Raw genomic sequence first — 17,226 nt, 5'->3', positions numbered from 1 at the left:
GTAATTACTTTTATATTTGTTTCTTGATTTTTCTGTAAGAAGTGTAGTATATGCATACCATATTAAAATGATTAGTATGCATGCGTTTGATAAAGATTAATTAACCTATAACAAATTACAAACTAACAATTTGTACTTTGTTATAGGGTTTTAATAATGATGATAATTAAAAAACTGAAGAATACAACAGATATAATAATCCCAATGAATTAAAACCTAAGAAAATCCAACAACGAGTTACTTAACCTTCCCGGAAACGTTTAAAATTTTTTTATGACGTCGGATATTTTCAAAATTTACGTCGTAACAAAATTAAAAATCCACGACGAAATATATATTTAAATATGTAAAAATATACAATATTTATTTATATATTGTCAAGCGTTCAAAATATATTTTTTACGTCTTTATTATTGAATATATTTTTATATTTAAAGTTATGTATTTTATCATACATTTTTAATTTTTTATTTTATAAATAATTCAAATAGTGTGGTTATGATATTTAAATTTATTATAACAAACAATATAAGTTGCAGTATCATTCGATATAATGTATTAAATACATATACTATTTTCTCAAACAAAACGAGCAACAGCGCACATTTTTCGTTCCACAATTTCTACGCATTATTTATTTTTCGTACAAACGTTTGCAATTTAATTTTTCAATTCCAGACTTCATATATTCCCTTTCATTTCAATTTTAAGAAACAAAATTTACATTTCGCATGGCATAATTTACTCCTACAGCTTTGATTTACACGACTGCAATTCCCCGGCTGTTATATATAACTGATGGGAAGTATGGCAATAGGTCAAAAAATGACATCCCGGAAGAATTTTACACTTTGGGCTCAGGTCACTTTGAAAAGTCGAGAAATGCAAAAAGAATTCGGGATTTTTTCCTGTATGTATGGGTGTTAGACCGAGACTCCACTAGCTTAAAAACGGGCGTAAAACCCCTCGCCGTAAAAACTTTTAATCACGTAACCTATTTGCGTTTGCGCTCAGATTGCGGTGGAGGTCCGGCTAGCGAACTTTTTACGGCGACGGTGCTGTCGAAGTTACGCCTGTACGGTTGTATACGTGTTATATCGATATAAAGACAATGATTATATTCTACGAGTTTTTTCTGTACTATAATTACAAATGTAGTAAAAATAGTATCTTTACTTTCATATATTAACTTTTATTATCGTATTATTTAGATAATATACAGCACTTATAAGCTTAGCTTTTTTATTATATACTCCTCGAAATTGAAGGATTTTCATTTGGCCGTCCATATCGCGTGTTTTAGGCATCCATTATTATAATCGGGATACCTCTTGTCGTAAATACATGAATACTTTCAGATGTTTTTGATAAATCTTTCCAGATCTATTCTAGAGTAGCCACGAAAGAACATACACAAAAGCTCGTTTTCCTCCATTTTCGCACCGTGTCACAATGACCTAGATTTCACTGACTTCTGATTGGTGGATGATACCGTTTCACGGACGGCCGGATGGCCGAGCGGTCAAGGTGGCAGCCTCTTGCTCTGGGAGACCCGGGACCGAATCCGAGCGGGTCGAATAATCCCAGGAATTTTTCGGGGGGTGGTCCGTTCGGATATGTCGGGCCCCGTCCCTCACCACTCGGTCGCCCCATTGTGGGCCTGGCCAACCCATAATGGGCCTACTAAAAGAGGCCCTCTTAGTGCCCACAGGACGGAAAGAGTTAAAAAAACAAAAAAAGATACCGTTTTACGGCCGTATTCGCGTCGAAAGTTGAACACTGCTCAACTCGCTTTTACGCTGGTTTTACGACTTGCTCAGGCGTAAAATATCATGGTCACGTGATTAAAGGCTTTTACGACGAGAGGTTTTACGCCCGTTTTTACGCTAGTGGAGTCTCGGCTTAAGGTGTGTGTGGGGCACGATTTTGTTCAGCTTTGAAGTTTAATAACTCCTGGGATTTTTGTCGAAAATTTCAGAAATTTTGCAGAGGGTTGTTTGTTAGAGGAATGGATACAATTGAATTTTGGTGATTAAAAATCGAAACAGTGGAGAGCTAAAGGGGGTTGTGTGTATCTTCAGTAAGTCGGACTTAATAATTTTACAATTAGAGTAAAGCAAAAGGTATCCAGCTGAAAAAGGTCTTAAACTTAATATTAACGAATAGACATAGACATATCTAGTTGTAATTTGACACGCTGAATCGATTGGTATTAAAAAAAGTTACTTACGATCAACCGTTTAAAAGTTACGAACGATTTTTTATTTCCGGCTATTTGCTTCGTTTAAGAACAACTTTATTAAGAAACACGCAGGGACTCATCGATATTAACAAAACGAATTACTTTAATTCACCATAATACATTCCATCTACGAGAGAAAGCGACATTAAAAATGTTAAAATGATGTCGTTAGCCCGCGAATACGCGTACACACGACAATCGTGTAGAGCAGGGATGGCGAACCTTTTTGAGTCCGCGTGCCATATTGTAAGCATAGTTAGCTTTAAAGATGTTAATGCGTGCCAAAGTCTTAGACTTCGAATAATGATATTTAAAGAAATTAAACGAATACGCTTTAAGTCGAATAAATGTAAAAAATCTGATTAAAAAAGGATGATCAGGTGATAAACAGAAAAGATGATTAAAAAAGACAAAAATCATATGATACTTCACGTGCCAGATGATTTCTCTTACGTGCCATAAGTTCGCCACCCCTGATGTAGGGACAACTGACGCAGGAAAATTTTCCCTGACCGGTGGGGAACATGTTGAGCGTGACGTCACTTCCACAATTCCCTACACACACGTGTGCAGTAACAGAAATACTTGACACGAAAATATAATTATTATAAATTATTTAAAACAAAAGTAAAAATTTAGTTTTCCACATGTTACTTTGTAACAACATTAACGTCTTTAGCTCTTTATCCCCAGATATCGGCTGCTCTGTACTACTACCATCAGAAGTCAAGCAAAAGGTCTGCAGCTATGATTGCGTTTTATACGCATTCTTACTCACAGTTTCTCGTCTAGGGGTTTAAATAGTATACATATACTACACACTCGTCATTAGAAGCCTTCCGACGCCCATTTTATGCAGCGGAGAACGCTTTTACCCTAGATGCTGGCTGCTCTGTACTACTAACATTAAAAAGAAGTGACAATTGTAAAGCACAAAAAATAGTATTACGTTATGTATGGATGATTTTGTTGTAATTTTATAGAATTCGTAAAATTTATTATGAGCAATGTAATAAACTTAGGTTAATATATTACGAAAATGTTTTCGTTTGAGACATGCCAACGTTCTGGTGCTTTCTTTATTAATGGAACTTTGTCTGAGCTGTGATGAGCGATAGTTGCTGTCAGGAAATGTGTAAATACTTTCTTCCACTGAGTAGAGCATAATGTTGACAACGAAAATGAGACGCATATTTATATGCTCTTCGAAAATCCAAATCTTGTGGAAATGTGAATTTTATTTTTCGTGCCTATTATAATTGACATGTGTTTCGAAGACTGTTATAGAAAATGCTATACACTTTTCCTAAGCAAGGTTAATTCAAAAATAACAAAATCTACACAATTCGATTACAATAATGTTTTGTACTTGTTTCGTTTGATTTGAGAACAGTCTTTCTTCTTCTACATTGTTAATTGTACTGTCATTTTTAATATTTCGATTTAATTCGTATCACAATTAGACAGAACATTGTTTCTGGACAATAAGACAGGTATTTTGTCTGATTGTCCAGAAACGGCTACCGGTGGTCAGTGTTGTTATTGCATACTTCATAATTTTGAATCACGTAAAGTTAGAAATAACTTGGTTGAATAAGTTAAAATCTACCTCCCATAGTTTTTTGTAGTGTATTAATAAGTTTAAGTCAGGCTGCACATAATATACAAAAAAAAAAAAAAACCACAAAAACTTTCAAATGAAAAGTTATTTCCCATAAACATTTTCAGTCTTTCAGGTTCGTAATCAGATGTCATTAGTTTAACACATAATTACAACTTCTAGTTCTGACAGAATACCGTACTAAAAAAGTTGTTAAACTGTGATATTTTGTTATTAAAAATATAAGTCAGAACCAAAGGTTTACACAACAATGATTTCTTTCATTAAATAATTAATATTTTATTTCTGTAAAAGTTTACATATTGATATATCTAATAAATTTCAGTAATTTCATTTTATTTCATTTGTTGTAATTTCAGCAGATGATTATCTATTAAACATTTTGTTGAAGATGTATCAATAGAAATTTTCATTGAATTTGTTAATATTTACGAGAAAGTTGCGAGATTTCACTAGAGAGCGTCAAAATTCTCCATGTAGAATTTTGTTACAAAAATATCACACAATTCAATAATTTTAAGTTTTATTTAAAGAATATTTATTTCTTGAACAACTTTTTAGGAATCAAGAAAGTAACTAACAACTTTATTTTCTGTACTATACAATACACAACTTGATAATATTTGAATAAATGCATTATGCAAGGACTTCACTAAATATAGTAAATGTTCTGCAATATAACAAAGTTTATTTAAAATACTTCAACATTTATAATTTAGTTTTATATCATAAATATCTGTCGCTCTGAAAAATGTCCAAACAGCAGAACTTATTTGCTGCTTTAAACATTAGAAGAAACTTTAATCTCGCAGTTATTGTTCTGAATTGTAAAAAAAAACCATCATTACCCAGAAGTGAATCCAATTGAATATTCACATAAACACTATTTAAATTTTATTAAATTACTTAATACATCAATTAATGTTACACAAACAATTTACATTTAAATAGAAGTTATCTATACATATTTTAAGTTTACAAAAGGTTTTAAGAAATGAAGAGATTAAAATCTATTCCGGTGTGATACATCTGCTATAATGACCCCTTCGGGAAAACCGAACCACCGGAGCGAAATTTATACATTAAAATTACTTTTATATTGGTACCTCGTTTTTATCGTCCTCGTGAATGTCATTACTATATTTCTCTTCTGTCGTGGTGTTTCAGTTAGACCAGGGGTCACTAAACTTTTTTCACAGCGGGCCAGATAACAGAGAATGACGAGCACAAGCCACATTAATTAATAATTCTACTTTCTTTTAAATGGTATACTTTCTCTTCGTACATATCTTAACCAAAAATGAGATATTTTTTAAAATTTTATTATCTTCTAGCTTTTAAATGTTTGGAATTTTAAATTAATTCAACCATATGGGTGTACTATAGATTACTAGCTATGGAACTTCAGAATTTGAGTATATATTTGAACTCGGGACCGAGACGAGTTCAACGGTACCTACTTTTGGACCGGAGACAAAAAATAAGAAGGTCATAGTTTTTAAGTTGTTATACTTTTTTAATGCTATCATTCAGACGGCACCGTAGTTGCTAGTGCTGCCATCTTGCAGTAAAGTCTGCAAACCATAACGTCGGACTACGGTCGTCTCCCGAGGGATAGGTTAGGTTTGTTGGACAAGCCGCGAAAGCGGCTCGTTGTACTAGTCGATCGCGAGCGATAGCGAGAGTGTCGGCGGCTGAGGGGCCGTAGGCCCCGAGGTCGAGGAGCGCGGGGACGTGCGAAAAGGACTTAACTCCAACTGCAGACGATCTGTGTGCTCGTGGATCAGCATTTGCCTCTGTTGAAGGTATATATGGCCGACTTGCCGGACTGCCTGTTACACACGCGATACTAGAGCGGAGAGAGCGACGCGACTCCCGATCATCGCGCGATCGCTGGAAAAAAGTATGATAACTTTTTTATTTTTCGTCTCCGGTCCAAAAGTAGCGTATCGTTGAACTCGTCTCGGTCCCCTCAGTTCAGATATATATTCAAATCCCGAAATTCTATAGCTATAACTATATCTATAGAACATATTGTTCGACGCATTCCATATTCGAATTGTACTGATCAAAAGTCTGAGGAAGATCGTGATTATGGTCGAAAACGTTAGTTTTAATTAAAATTTGTGGTTATTGGGATATAATAAGGTTCTCCTGTGTTGATTATCCTTCCCAGTGATTCTGAGAGGAAGTTTTTTTTAGCTATTTTTATTTACATCAGGACACGTGACATGGTTTGTTCCATCTAATATCACCTGTTTTGAACCTATTTGTAAATCCTTTCTTTGATGAAGCCATGCTCAGCCAACCAGCCAACAGGCATTTGTTTAATTTAGAATACGTATTTAGGAATTACTATTTGTTCCTCTTTGGTCTCTTATTTTATAGACTTTATCCATACTTTGATCTTCTTTAAAATCATCATGTTTGACATTATAAAATATATTAAAAACATAAAAGTATATTCCATATATTGTACTCTAAGAACAATTACACGTTTTATCTAGCTATGATGTAGTAAGAGGTTAATGATGGAATACATTTATATTACATTTCATGTCTAAGGATCAGAAGTTATAAGCAACTCAATACCATTTGTACTTTTTCCAACAAAAACATATAAAATATGTTTTTGTTGGAAAAAGTTTAGACCTATCTACCTAATGATGTATTATAATCTAATTAGGAAAGAAAACTAGACAATTATACTTTCTGTCTGATGGGTCAGTTTTACCGGAGGAGTTGAAGTGACAGTTACAATTGAAAAGAAGTGACAGTTTTACAATTGTCACTTCTTTTTAATATTAGTAGTACAGAGCAGCCAGCATCTAGGGTAAAAGCGTTCTCCGCTGCATAAAATGGGCGTCGGAAGGCTTTAATGACAAGTGTGTAGTATATGTATACTATTTAAACCCCTAGACGAGAAACAGTGAGTAAAGAATGCGTATAAAACGCAATTATAGCTGGAGATCTTTTGCTTCACTTCTGTTGGTAGTAGTACAGAGCAGCCGATATCTGGGGATAAATCGCTAGCATACTCGCGCTCTACACATTTTTTATCATGGGAGAAAGGTAGTGTGGTGGTTTTTCTCTCTTGTTTTGTATGACGTTTCTGTTTGCACGTGTAGTAGCTAGTCGATCTGTCAAAGTTTTTTGTGTCCTTTTGTGAAAATTAAAATTAATGTAAAAATTAATATTATGACGTTGATTAATGATGATAATAACGAAAAGATTGTTGATAATTAAAAAATAAAGTTCTTAAAATAAATTGTTCATTCGAATTCATTAAATTTTTATATTTTTAAATTTGTTCGCATAAAGTCTTTATAAATAATAGTACATATTAATTAACTAATTAATAATTATATATTTTGGACCTAAGATTTTTAGGGTTTCATAAAAAAAATTTGTTTTGTTAAAATCTTTTAAATCATGCCTAAATCTTACGTAAGATAGGAAAGGGGAGGGAGATCAAAGAAAATATTACGGTTTCTTACACAGAGATGGGTGGGTTCTAGAATGGCCGAAATTTCCCTTACGTAATTTATGGACGGCCCCTAACAGTTAAAAATATAAAAATTTTAAAAATAAAATATCGTAACAGATGGCGCCACAAAAATTTGCCGGGAATGTTAACAACTCATTTCTGGATTTTTAAAATTTAGTTTTATATTTCGCATCACCATTTTGAAACACTTGTGAAGTCTGTCTTCTTCGTGTTTCACTATTTAATATTTTAAGATACTATAAATATAACAAATATACTTTTGTAGCAACTTATTGCTGATTTAAATATTCATACTGTTACTCTATTATTATATGAAATAATTATATTTTCGTTCCACGTATTTCTATATTATATACATTAGTTTGTTTATATATATATATATATATTACTTATTAAAGCTGATTTTTTATTGTGTAAATTCACTGTTTATATGTACAGTACGTTCCACTGTAATTATAGAAGTTTATTATTAATTTATGTAGATTCCATATTGATTTGATTATAAATATTTTTTATATGCGATGAAATATCAGCTAAAATTAAAGATGTGTAAATTTATTCTAGAAAATATTTGGCATTTCTTTAATCGCGTGTACTTTTTCATATCAACAAAACAGAAATATATACTGACCTATATTGCAAGTTTATAATAAATTATAATTATAACTGTATATTGACCGAATACAAAATTGTTACATGCTTCTATAAATTTATGAAAAAATTTAAAATATCAAATATTTTCCGTTTGAATCAAAATGAAAGCAATGTCATGACGTGTGCTCTCTTTACAATTTAAACAGAATTAATTTAATATATAAATAGAGTGTATATATATATATATATATAATATAACTCGAACGGTTCGACTGAATATCCAATTTTTATCTTTATTGTCATCTTATATTCATCACGATTTTACCAGTGACCCAGTGGATAAAACTGCTGAACACTGCCAACTGGTCGCGGGTTCACGCGTCGTCAATAGGCTGGTCCAGTATTTTTTTCACCTTTTAAACACCTAAATCGGGACTGTTTTTCTATAGAAAAACCTCCTGGTAGACCTTTGTAGATATTAAGGGGGGTTTTCATGAGGTTCATGTTGAGTTTTACCAGTCCCAAAATGTGGGCGCCGGTGATAAGAGAGGAAGCCAGACGTATACGGAATAGACCCCACACGAAAACTTTCCGAAGGTCTCCAGCCTGGATTCGATCCCGGCTTCCCCGGTAGTTCAGGTAAAACGTTTTGTCCACTTCCCTTTAATGTTTACATTTTGCCAATTTAAAATTTATCCCATTATTATTATTTAAATTTTCTTCTAAATTCTTTATTCAAAAAAAATATGAAATACAGGTAGCTCTCGTATAACGCGGTAGTTAAGTTTCAAAGTGTCGTGTTATGACAGATCTACATTACTTATAAATAGCGTGGTTACGTTCCAAAACAAATTTTTAAAATATAAATTGTCTCTTTTGTATGAGAGAAAAGTTTTATTTAATCGAAAACATTTTATTTAACTAAACATGAATTACAAAAAATAAAAAACTGCATAAAATAGTTCTATTAACGAGATAAACTATTTTGATAACTCACTATTGATATGACTTATCACTTTAACTAACTTGTTTACGTTTATTATCAACTAAATACTATTTTTATCATCTAAACTGAAAAATCTAGAAACGAGTTGATTACCTTTTCCTGCAACGTTTCGTGGCGCCATCTGTTATGATATTTTATTATTAAATATTAAATATTTTAATATTTTAATTATTTAAAGGCAAGAAGCTAATTTTTGAGAATAGGTATGGATTTTATAAAAATTTGTAAATGCTAATACTGATCCTACTGGAGATAAACACTACCCATTTATCTCCCCACCTGTTTACATTTAACTATCAAAATTTAATAGCACCAACGTCCCCAATAAGCAAACCTTCCTGCTAAATTTCAGAAATTTCGACAAAAAGTGCAGGCGTTATTAAGGTTTGAAATCGAGTGAACAAAACTCTCTCTCCCACACACACTATACATCCATACTCACAGAAATTACATGCGATTTTAGTTTTATTTATTTTTTATTTATTTATTATTTTTTTTTTTGCATTTCTGAATGTCTCAAGATGTTTTGAGTTCAAAAATGTAAATTTTGAAAGATCTGTTTTGACCGATCGCCATACTTTTCATCTTTTATATATAAAAGCCAGAAAAGTAAAATGAAAAAATATTACAATTTATGCAGCAATTAGCTTACGCAAAGGTCCAAAGGATATTTCCATTGTTTAAGATTGCATACTTGTTAGTACAGAATAGTTTTTATATTTTGTATGAAGATTGTTAGGAAAAATACTTGAAGGAAAATTACTAGCGTAATATAAATAGAGGATTTCACAAAGTGGCGGGGCAAGACCTAAATTTGATATGGGCAAGGTACATTTCGCGAGGCCCTAGGGTGGCGCAAGAAGACGGATTTTATAAAATAAAAAGCAGTTGAAACTGTCAAATTTTTATTCATAAAAATGAAAACTTTATTCTTTAACTAACATTAAAGAAAAATTAAAAAAAAAAAAAGAAAAGAATTAAAGAAACAGAAATTTCTTGCTTTTAGCCTTACTGAACTCCTTAATAATTGTATCGTAATTCAGCGTAGATGCTATATATGTTTCAATAGATAAACTGCCAAAGCTGGGTCTTTCCTGACTCATTGTATTTCTTAAATAATTTTTTATTAGTTTTAATTTTGAAAAGCTCCTTTCAGCGTATGCAGTACTTGCCAGTATTATTAACAAAATTCGAACGACAATGTAAATATTTGGGTAAATTTCTTTCAAGTTATTTTCTGTTATGTATTGGAGCAGCTGTTTCACATCTTTAATGAAGTTGTGTAAATTTGGGATCACTGTTTGTAATTCTTCATATAATTCGTAAGGTTGGAAGTCACTGCTCTCACCCACTCGCAGGACTGAGTGTAAATCTTGACAGTTTTCTAATATTTGCTCTTTTGGAATATATTTTAACTTGCTTAGATCATAGAGAGAACCAAAATTTTCAAAATGTTGATTTAAAGACATAAATCTCGAATCCATATTGCTTATTATAGAATCAATCATAGTGTTAAAAATCTGTTTCATACCGGCTTTTGGGTGACCGTATAGGTTGAGCGTTGCCTTCATAATCGAACATCCTTTTCTTTTTGACTACCCTTCATTTTTAACGTCTTTTGGCAGTTCATAACTGTTATTCTCAATAAATTGACGAGCGTGAGACAAGCATTTTTTGAATCCAGCGAGAAAGTAACGTAAACAAACAGATTGGGAAATTACCAGCTTCGGCTGGCGGGGATTCTCCGCGATAGCAACGCAACGCCAGCAAATGTTGCTATTCTAAATGAAAACAAATTTAATATGTCAATATATTTATCGTTTTATGACGAGTAAATTTTTTTCGTTGCGTTCGCGGCTTTTAAGTAATGCTTCGAGGCGCGAGGCCCCTCGGACCGCGAGGCCGTAGGCGGTGGCCCACGTCGCCCACGCCTTACGCCGCCTCTGATTTCACATAAACTCTTACATCGAAATCACTCAGTATAAATATCCGTTATACAAAAGTTACCTGTATTTAACTTAATGTATTGTTTAGCAAATGGGTAAACAATTATACATTATTTTTCATTTTTATATTATAAAATCATTCAGAATAAATAACTTAATAAATGGTAAAATTTAAATTAATTATAACAGTTGATCGCGGGTTCGAGCTTCATCAACGGAATGGCGGCGTGGAGTTTTTAGGGTTTGGTTCAACTGTTTCTCTTTTTGCTTTCCCGGATAACATCCGAAAAAGTAAAAAGGAAAAGCATGATGATCGGTCAAATTCTGACCCCTAGTTTTTTCTGCATTTCTCGTAATTTTGAGCTCAAACAGCCCAAAGTGTAAAAAAACCTTGCAAAATTGTGTTGAGTATATATTGCATTATACCTCAGGAGTGGATGAATCAAAAGTTTTCAAACTTGGCAGGGTAATTTCATACTCACATTATCTTTAAACTATTGATAAATGTTGAAAGTGGTCAAACGTTATAAAAATTTTACTCGTTATTGACATTTTAAACAAAACCTCATTTTTACCATCAAAACATATCTCTACCTTTTCTCTTTTTTATAATAATTAATAATATAAAAGTTATTTTTTAATATAAAATCTCGTAACAGAGTTTACACGCAAAAGTTTAGTACAGTAGAGACTCGTTAATCGGAACCCCGGTAATCGGAACGATTTTCAGTCGGACTGTGTCGTGCTGAATCGAACGTTTTTGATACTAAATTTACTTCTAAAGTATAATTTTCATGTTTTTATAATCTTCAATATATTTATTTTGTTTGTACAAAATGCAGAAATAATTTTTAACGATACGATAGCCTCGATTATTATTATAAAAATTTTCGTTAGGCTTAAAATCGACGAAAATTCAACACGACACGCAACGGAGAAAAATTTCAACATCGGACAGGTTAATATATTTATTTGTACAGTACATAATCGGTAATCGGAACAAATCACTAATCTGAACAACCCCAGTCCCCAATTGATTCCGATTTTCGGTTCTCTACTGTATAATTAAAAATTATCGAACTACCTGGCTCCACTAATACCTTGTTCGATAGCCGAAAATATCGAAAATATCCCTTGTCATCTTTGATTTATACTTTCGCAAATCACTATTCGAATGCATTATATACTATTACATTTGAAATCACGTAAACATGTTTTTAACTTGTATACCTGAACAAAAGCATATTGACGTAAAACTTAATTTATGTTAGAAAACTCGGAAATTTGTTTAAATTATAAATTTAAGATCATCCAATTAAGAACAGATTACGTACCAGAAAAAGATTCGAGAGAACACACCAGCTGAGTCATATGGGTTATTGCGATTTTCTCCTTCCATTTTATGCTATTAATAAGTGTCTACAGTATATGAATTATTATTACTCAACGTTTTTAGATGCGCACGCACACACTGTGCAGTACAGGTTTAATGAGCGTTCTGCAGTTTTTAACCTGTAATAAACAGTGTAGCAATCATATGATATTGGAGAACTTCCACTAGTGTCATTTTTAACAAAACAACTACTAGACTAGTGTGTTAAATGTTTTGAAAATAATTTATAAAATGTATCGAACTACTCTATGGTGACATCTATTGTTATATATGTACTTTGTTAAAAATAAGTGAAATTATGCCTTTTATAAAACGAATTTGAAAATGTTTGTAAATGGATATTAGGATGAAAGAAGAAACGGTATTAAAAAACTATAGATATTGAGTATTTTTTTGTTTCTTAGGAATTCTTGATTTCCCACTTATAACATTGCTACTTTTTTAAAAAGATATCTTTTATATGAACATTTATTTCTGTATGCTGTGTGGTGTCAAACTATACAAACAGGGAAATGTTTTATCGCATACGTCACAAATTTCATTGTACAGTGGTACCTCATACTTCGAACGACTCAGAGTTCAAACGGCCTCCTGGAATGAATTAAATTCGAACTACGAAGCACTGCTGTAATAATATTTTCTCCTTAAAACCGGGTCGTTTTCTCGTATGGACTTGTTGAGAGAAAACAATAGGAGATACAAGTCCATAGGACTTGTTTCTCCTATTGTCTTTCCTCTAATTTGTTGAGCCTTTCTTAAATGGACGTATAAGATTCTGTTTTTGTAAACAGGAAAATTCACCCCGAACACAACACGATCGCTTGTCGTGACAATTGCAGCAACATTTGGCTACGGATTGCGACTAGACTATTCTTGAAATACAGCTCTTGCATAATCCTTAAACTTACTATGCATTAGTCAAAAGAACGGTGCCTGTTTTCTTTTTGTTGAGATAAACAAATTTGTTTTCATATATTTTGATTTGGTTGGATGACTTCATCTACATGTTTTAAAAAAACGTGGATGAAGTCACACATCACTTCATTACGCTACGTAAGCATGACTTCTTAAATATCACCACAACTCGAGATTTCGATTTCCATTTATAGCAGAAATTTTATATTGAATATCAGCAATTGCATTTGTATTGTTAAAAATAGAATTATTTGTGTTATTCAGCTGAGCAGAAGTTTGTAAAGCTGTACACTTTGTAAATAAAGATGGGAAAACTATATAAACAATTCTAAACCTAAAAATTAGTTTAAAGTATTCAAGTGTACATTTTGTTATTATAAATAATCCCTGTTTTGTTTGATGTCACAACTTGGTGAATTTAAACACACTTAGCAAAATTCATTGATATTTATTTCATAAAGTTTACAAAAACGCATTTCGGGCTTTTGCCCCTCGCAGTCTGTTACGTAATGAACATGTGTTGCATCTGGAGGACATCTGTCAGTCACCTTCCGCACAAAGTCTTACACCCAGAATGCTGCACACAGCCACGCCTACAATTGTATAAATATACTTTTTAAGGTTTTAAGATTTTTTAAATTTTAGTAGTTGTAACCATCTTTTATGGATTTCGATGCTAAGGTTCTTGTTAATATTATTTTTGTCGATATTTCGTAACTTTCTTTAAATTTTATTTTGTACCAATTTTTTTTTTTTATGAACTATTTGAATATCAGTTTTATCTATGTTGCAGTTATGAATTGTGCAATGATCGTAAAAAACAGAGATTAATCTATTATATTTTAGGTCCGCGATGTGTTCTTTTAATCTTGTTTCCAATCTTCTTTTTGTTTCACCAATGTATACTTTTGGTGGGACACGTGTGCAAGGTATTTTGTAAACGACGTCAGTAGTGTTGTATTTGTCTGGTTGTTCATTTGCGCTAGGTTTAGTCTGCTGGATTCTTTTTTGTAGGTTTTTATAGGTTGGTGCCATTTTATATTCATTTTATCGAAACTTTTATTTATCTGTTCGAAGAAACCACTAATGTAGGGGAAGGGGATGTATCTTAAACTGCTTTTATCTTTGCTTTGATTATTTACCAATCTTTTGTTGTAGATTTTACTTTCCCAATTATTTATTGTTCGTCGAGGGTAGCCATTTAATAGGAATTTAGTTCTTAGGTCATTAAGATGTTTTTCCTTTTTCTGTAGTAGGCTTGTTCTGTTCACGATTTTTTAAACTTCATGTTGAATACATTTTTTTTTTTTTATATACAGTGGGATGTTTGAATTATAGCTTATTACCTTTCTGATCGCGCATGGCTTAGTAAACGGTTCGAATTCGACCCTTTTTGCTTTCCTGGTTAATTTAATGTCTAGATAATTTATTCCTGTGTCTGTCTCCTTCTCAACTTTAAATTTAATGTTATCATTTAATTTGTTTATTTTTTCTTCTATTTCTTTCAATTTTATTATTTCTTGGTCATATAGTATAATTATGTCATCCACATATCGTTTATAAAATTTTATGCCTGCAATTTTATTGATTGTTTGATCTATATTTACCATAACAAATTCTGCTAGTTTCGGGCCTACGACTGATTCCATGCTTATGCCTGTTTTTTGTGTGTAGAACTTATTGTTAACTTCAAAATAATTGCTCCTATATACGAATTCTATTAAATCAATTACCTCTTCCTTTGCCTTAATGTTCTTTAGCGTACTTTCTATTAGGTTCCAGTTTATCGGGGGATACATATTTATTATATCTAGGTTTGCGAGTTTATAATTTTTGTTTATTTTTATACTTTTCATGTCGTGTATAACAGTGTTTCGCAACCTTTTTCTACTTGCGGCACACCTATGACTCGACACGACTCAATACGGCACACCAAAATGTTATTCCCCTTAAAAACGTATATATTATACTATTAATAAAATTACGTTACGCCACTAACCTATTATTATTAAACAGATGTTGCGTTAACCAATTCGTGCGTTATTAAAATTTATGAACTTTAATTCGCTGTAGAGTGTACAGTGTAGAAAATACACTTTTCTACTACTATTAAAATAAATAATTCTACTCATACCTTTTCAATGTGATATTTGCGCCTGCTTAGCTGCACACAGACGGCTGATCCGTGGTGGAATCGTTGACAATGCTACTCTCATTCCTTCATCGACGGATCTGAGTCTCTCCCTCTTTGATGTTTTAATTTCAGTCAACGTCGAGAAGCCCAGTTCACACAAATACGTAGTTGAAAATGGCAATAACATATTAACTGCCATCTCGGATATAGCCGGGTATTCACTTTTTATTGTCAACCAAAATGTATCCAAAGGCACTTCGAGGAGTTTTAATTTCAATGTTTTGTCTGCTTCTAATTCCGCGAGTTCCTCTTGTAAATGAATAGGTAGAAACTCTGAAATCGCAACGAATGGGTTACGAACCCAGTCGATATCTTCAACACTGTCTCCAAAATACTCCTTGAACCTCTGCTGTAGGATTTGTAATAAAATTCCGGTAATAGAATGATGATGAATCTAATTAAAGATCCATCATCATTTTATTACCGGAAGCAAGTGACCATACAGTCGAGAACATTTCAAACGAACCATTTTCAATTCTCTGTATCCACAAATTTAGCTTATTTACAAATCCTTGAATCTTATCCATACTAGTAAGAATATTTTCGTTCCTACCTTGCATTTTTCTGTTCAGCTCATTCAATTGTACGAGAATATCAGAAAGATAGGCCAACTTACATACCCATTCATCATCTGCAAATAAATTCCCGTACTCGTGCCCCTTGACAGTCAAAAATACACGTACCTCGTCTTTAAGTTCCAATATTCGCGTTATCACTTTTCTTCTTGATAACCACCGTACTTCTGTATGTAGCAGGAGTGTGGTGTGCAGTGGCATGCCGTTATTGGAAGCGGTGGAAGCGCCGCCTCCACCTTCCAATGACCTTCCCTTGTAGTTTCTAAAATATAAATTTTCATATTTTAACGTACTTTGAATTAATTAAAATTAATATTTTATTATAACCGCATTATGTATTTTATTACAAATTTCTATACCACATGTGAAAAAAACGATAAGATTGCTATTGTATATTCGAATATCAGTGGCTGAATGGAAGCGCTTCCGAGACAGCTTCCACGGCAAGAATAACTGAATGGTGTAAAGCAGCCAGAGGGCATTGGCGCATGCGCTTTACAGAGCACTAACCTCACCCGGTTTAGCTGGTGGAAGCTACACACGTGTAACGCTTCCAACGATTCTATTCCTTAGCCACTGGTAGGAAGCTATCTGACTAAGTGAATTGTTTAAGATTTAAAAAGTAAAGAGTATTCAATGTTATTTTTATGTACGTTTTTTTGCAAAGTTATATTTAATTATAATTTTTTTTAATTATACTGTAATTATATTGACAGATTTTCAGACATAAAATATTTAGAATTTTTATCACTTTTAGATGTTAATAATTTTAATATTATGAAAAACAACTTTTCCAAGCGTGTTTTAATTCTTTAAATTAAATAAATTTTATGGGAAATTTTTTGATTTATCTAAATTACGTAGTGAATCGCAATATTTATATACGTGTCCGGACTATATTCACAAATAACTCTTAAACATAAAACATATTATAATTAACGTCGATCCGAACAAAGACGTACTGAAAGAATTACAGTAGAGCATCGTTTATCCGACCCCCGATTAACCGACTTATCGGTTAACCGACCGCGTTCTAGTCGGCAAATTCAAATGTCCGCTAGTGATGTGGCGCTACAATATTTAATTATGTCTTGGCTACTTTAATATTATTTTTGTTAAACTTTTGCGTGTTTTAGCTGGCAGCACTGGCTCGACCATGAAAGGGAGGCCAGTATTTAAACCAGGCCTAATACACTATACTAATAATGTATTTTTTCATACTTTTCGGTTAT

The 17,226-nt window shown here is 32.5% G+C and overlaps 2 protein-coding genes across 2 annotated transcripts in view; both read right to left on the bottom strand.

Moving 5' to 3' along the window:
• LOC136969140 (ATP-binding cassette sub-family C member 4-like) overlaps nt 1-12,334 on the bottom strand; it is a 60,930-nt gene extending 48,596 nt beyond the window's left edge. The window contains exon 1 of the mRNA XM_067263232.1: nt 12,252-12,334. Within this exon, the coding sequence (XP_067119333.1) occupies nt 12,252-12,316 (65 nt within the window). The 5' untranslated portion in view covers nt 12,317-12,334. The remainder of the gene's footprint in view (nt 1-12,251) is intronic.
• Nucleotides 12,335-15,363: 3,029 nt separating this feature from the next.
• Nucleotides 15,364-15,946, bottom strand: LOC136969136 (protein FAM200A-like). Its single transcript, XM_067263228.1, has 2 exons — nt 15,926-15,946; nt 15,364-15,813 (listed from the first exon to the last, which is right to left on the bottom strand). Exons 1-2 carry the CDS (start codon nt 15,944-15,946, stop codon nt 15,364-15,366), a joined length of 471 nt encoding a protein of 156 aa, XP_067119329.1.
• Nucleotides 15,947-17,226: the final 1,280 nt, after the last annotated feature.

Source organism: Centruroides vittatus, unplaced genomic scaffold (assembly GCF_030686945.1).
Source record: "Centruroides vittatus isolate TY-2023 unplaced genomic scaffold, ASM3068694v2 contig_1743, whole genome shotgun sequence".
Lineage (NCBI taxonomy): Eukaryota > Metazoa > Arthropoda > Arachnida > Scorpiones > Buthidae > Centruroides > Centruroides vittatus.
This window is presented reverse-complemented; position numbering and strand designations above follow the sequence as displayed.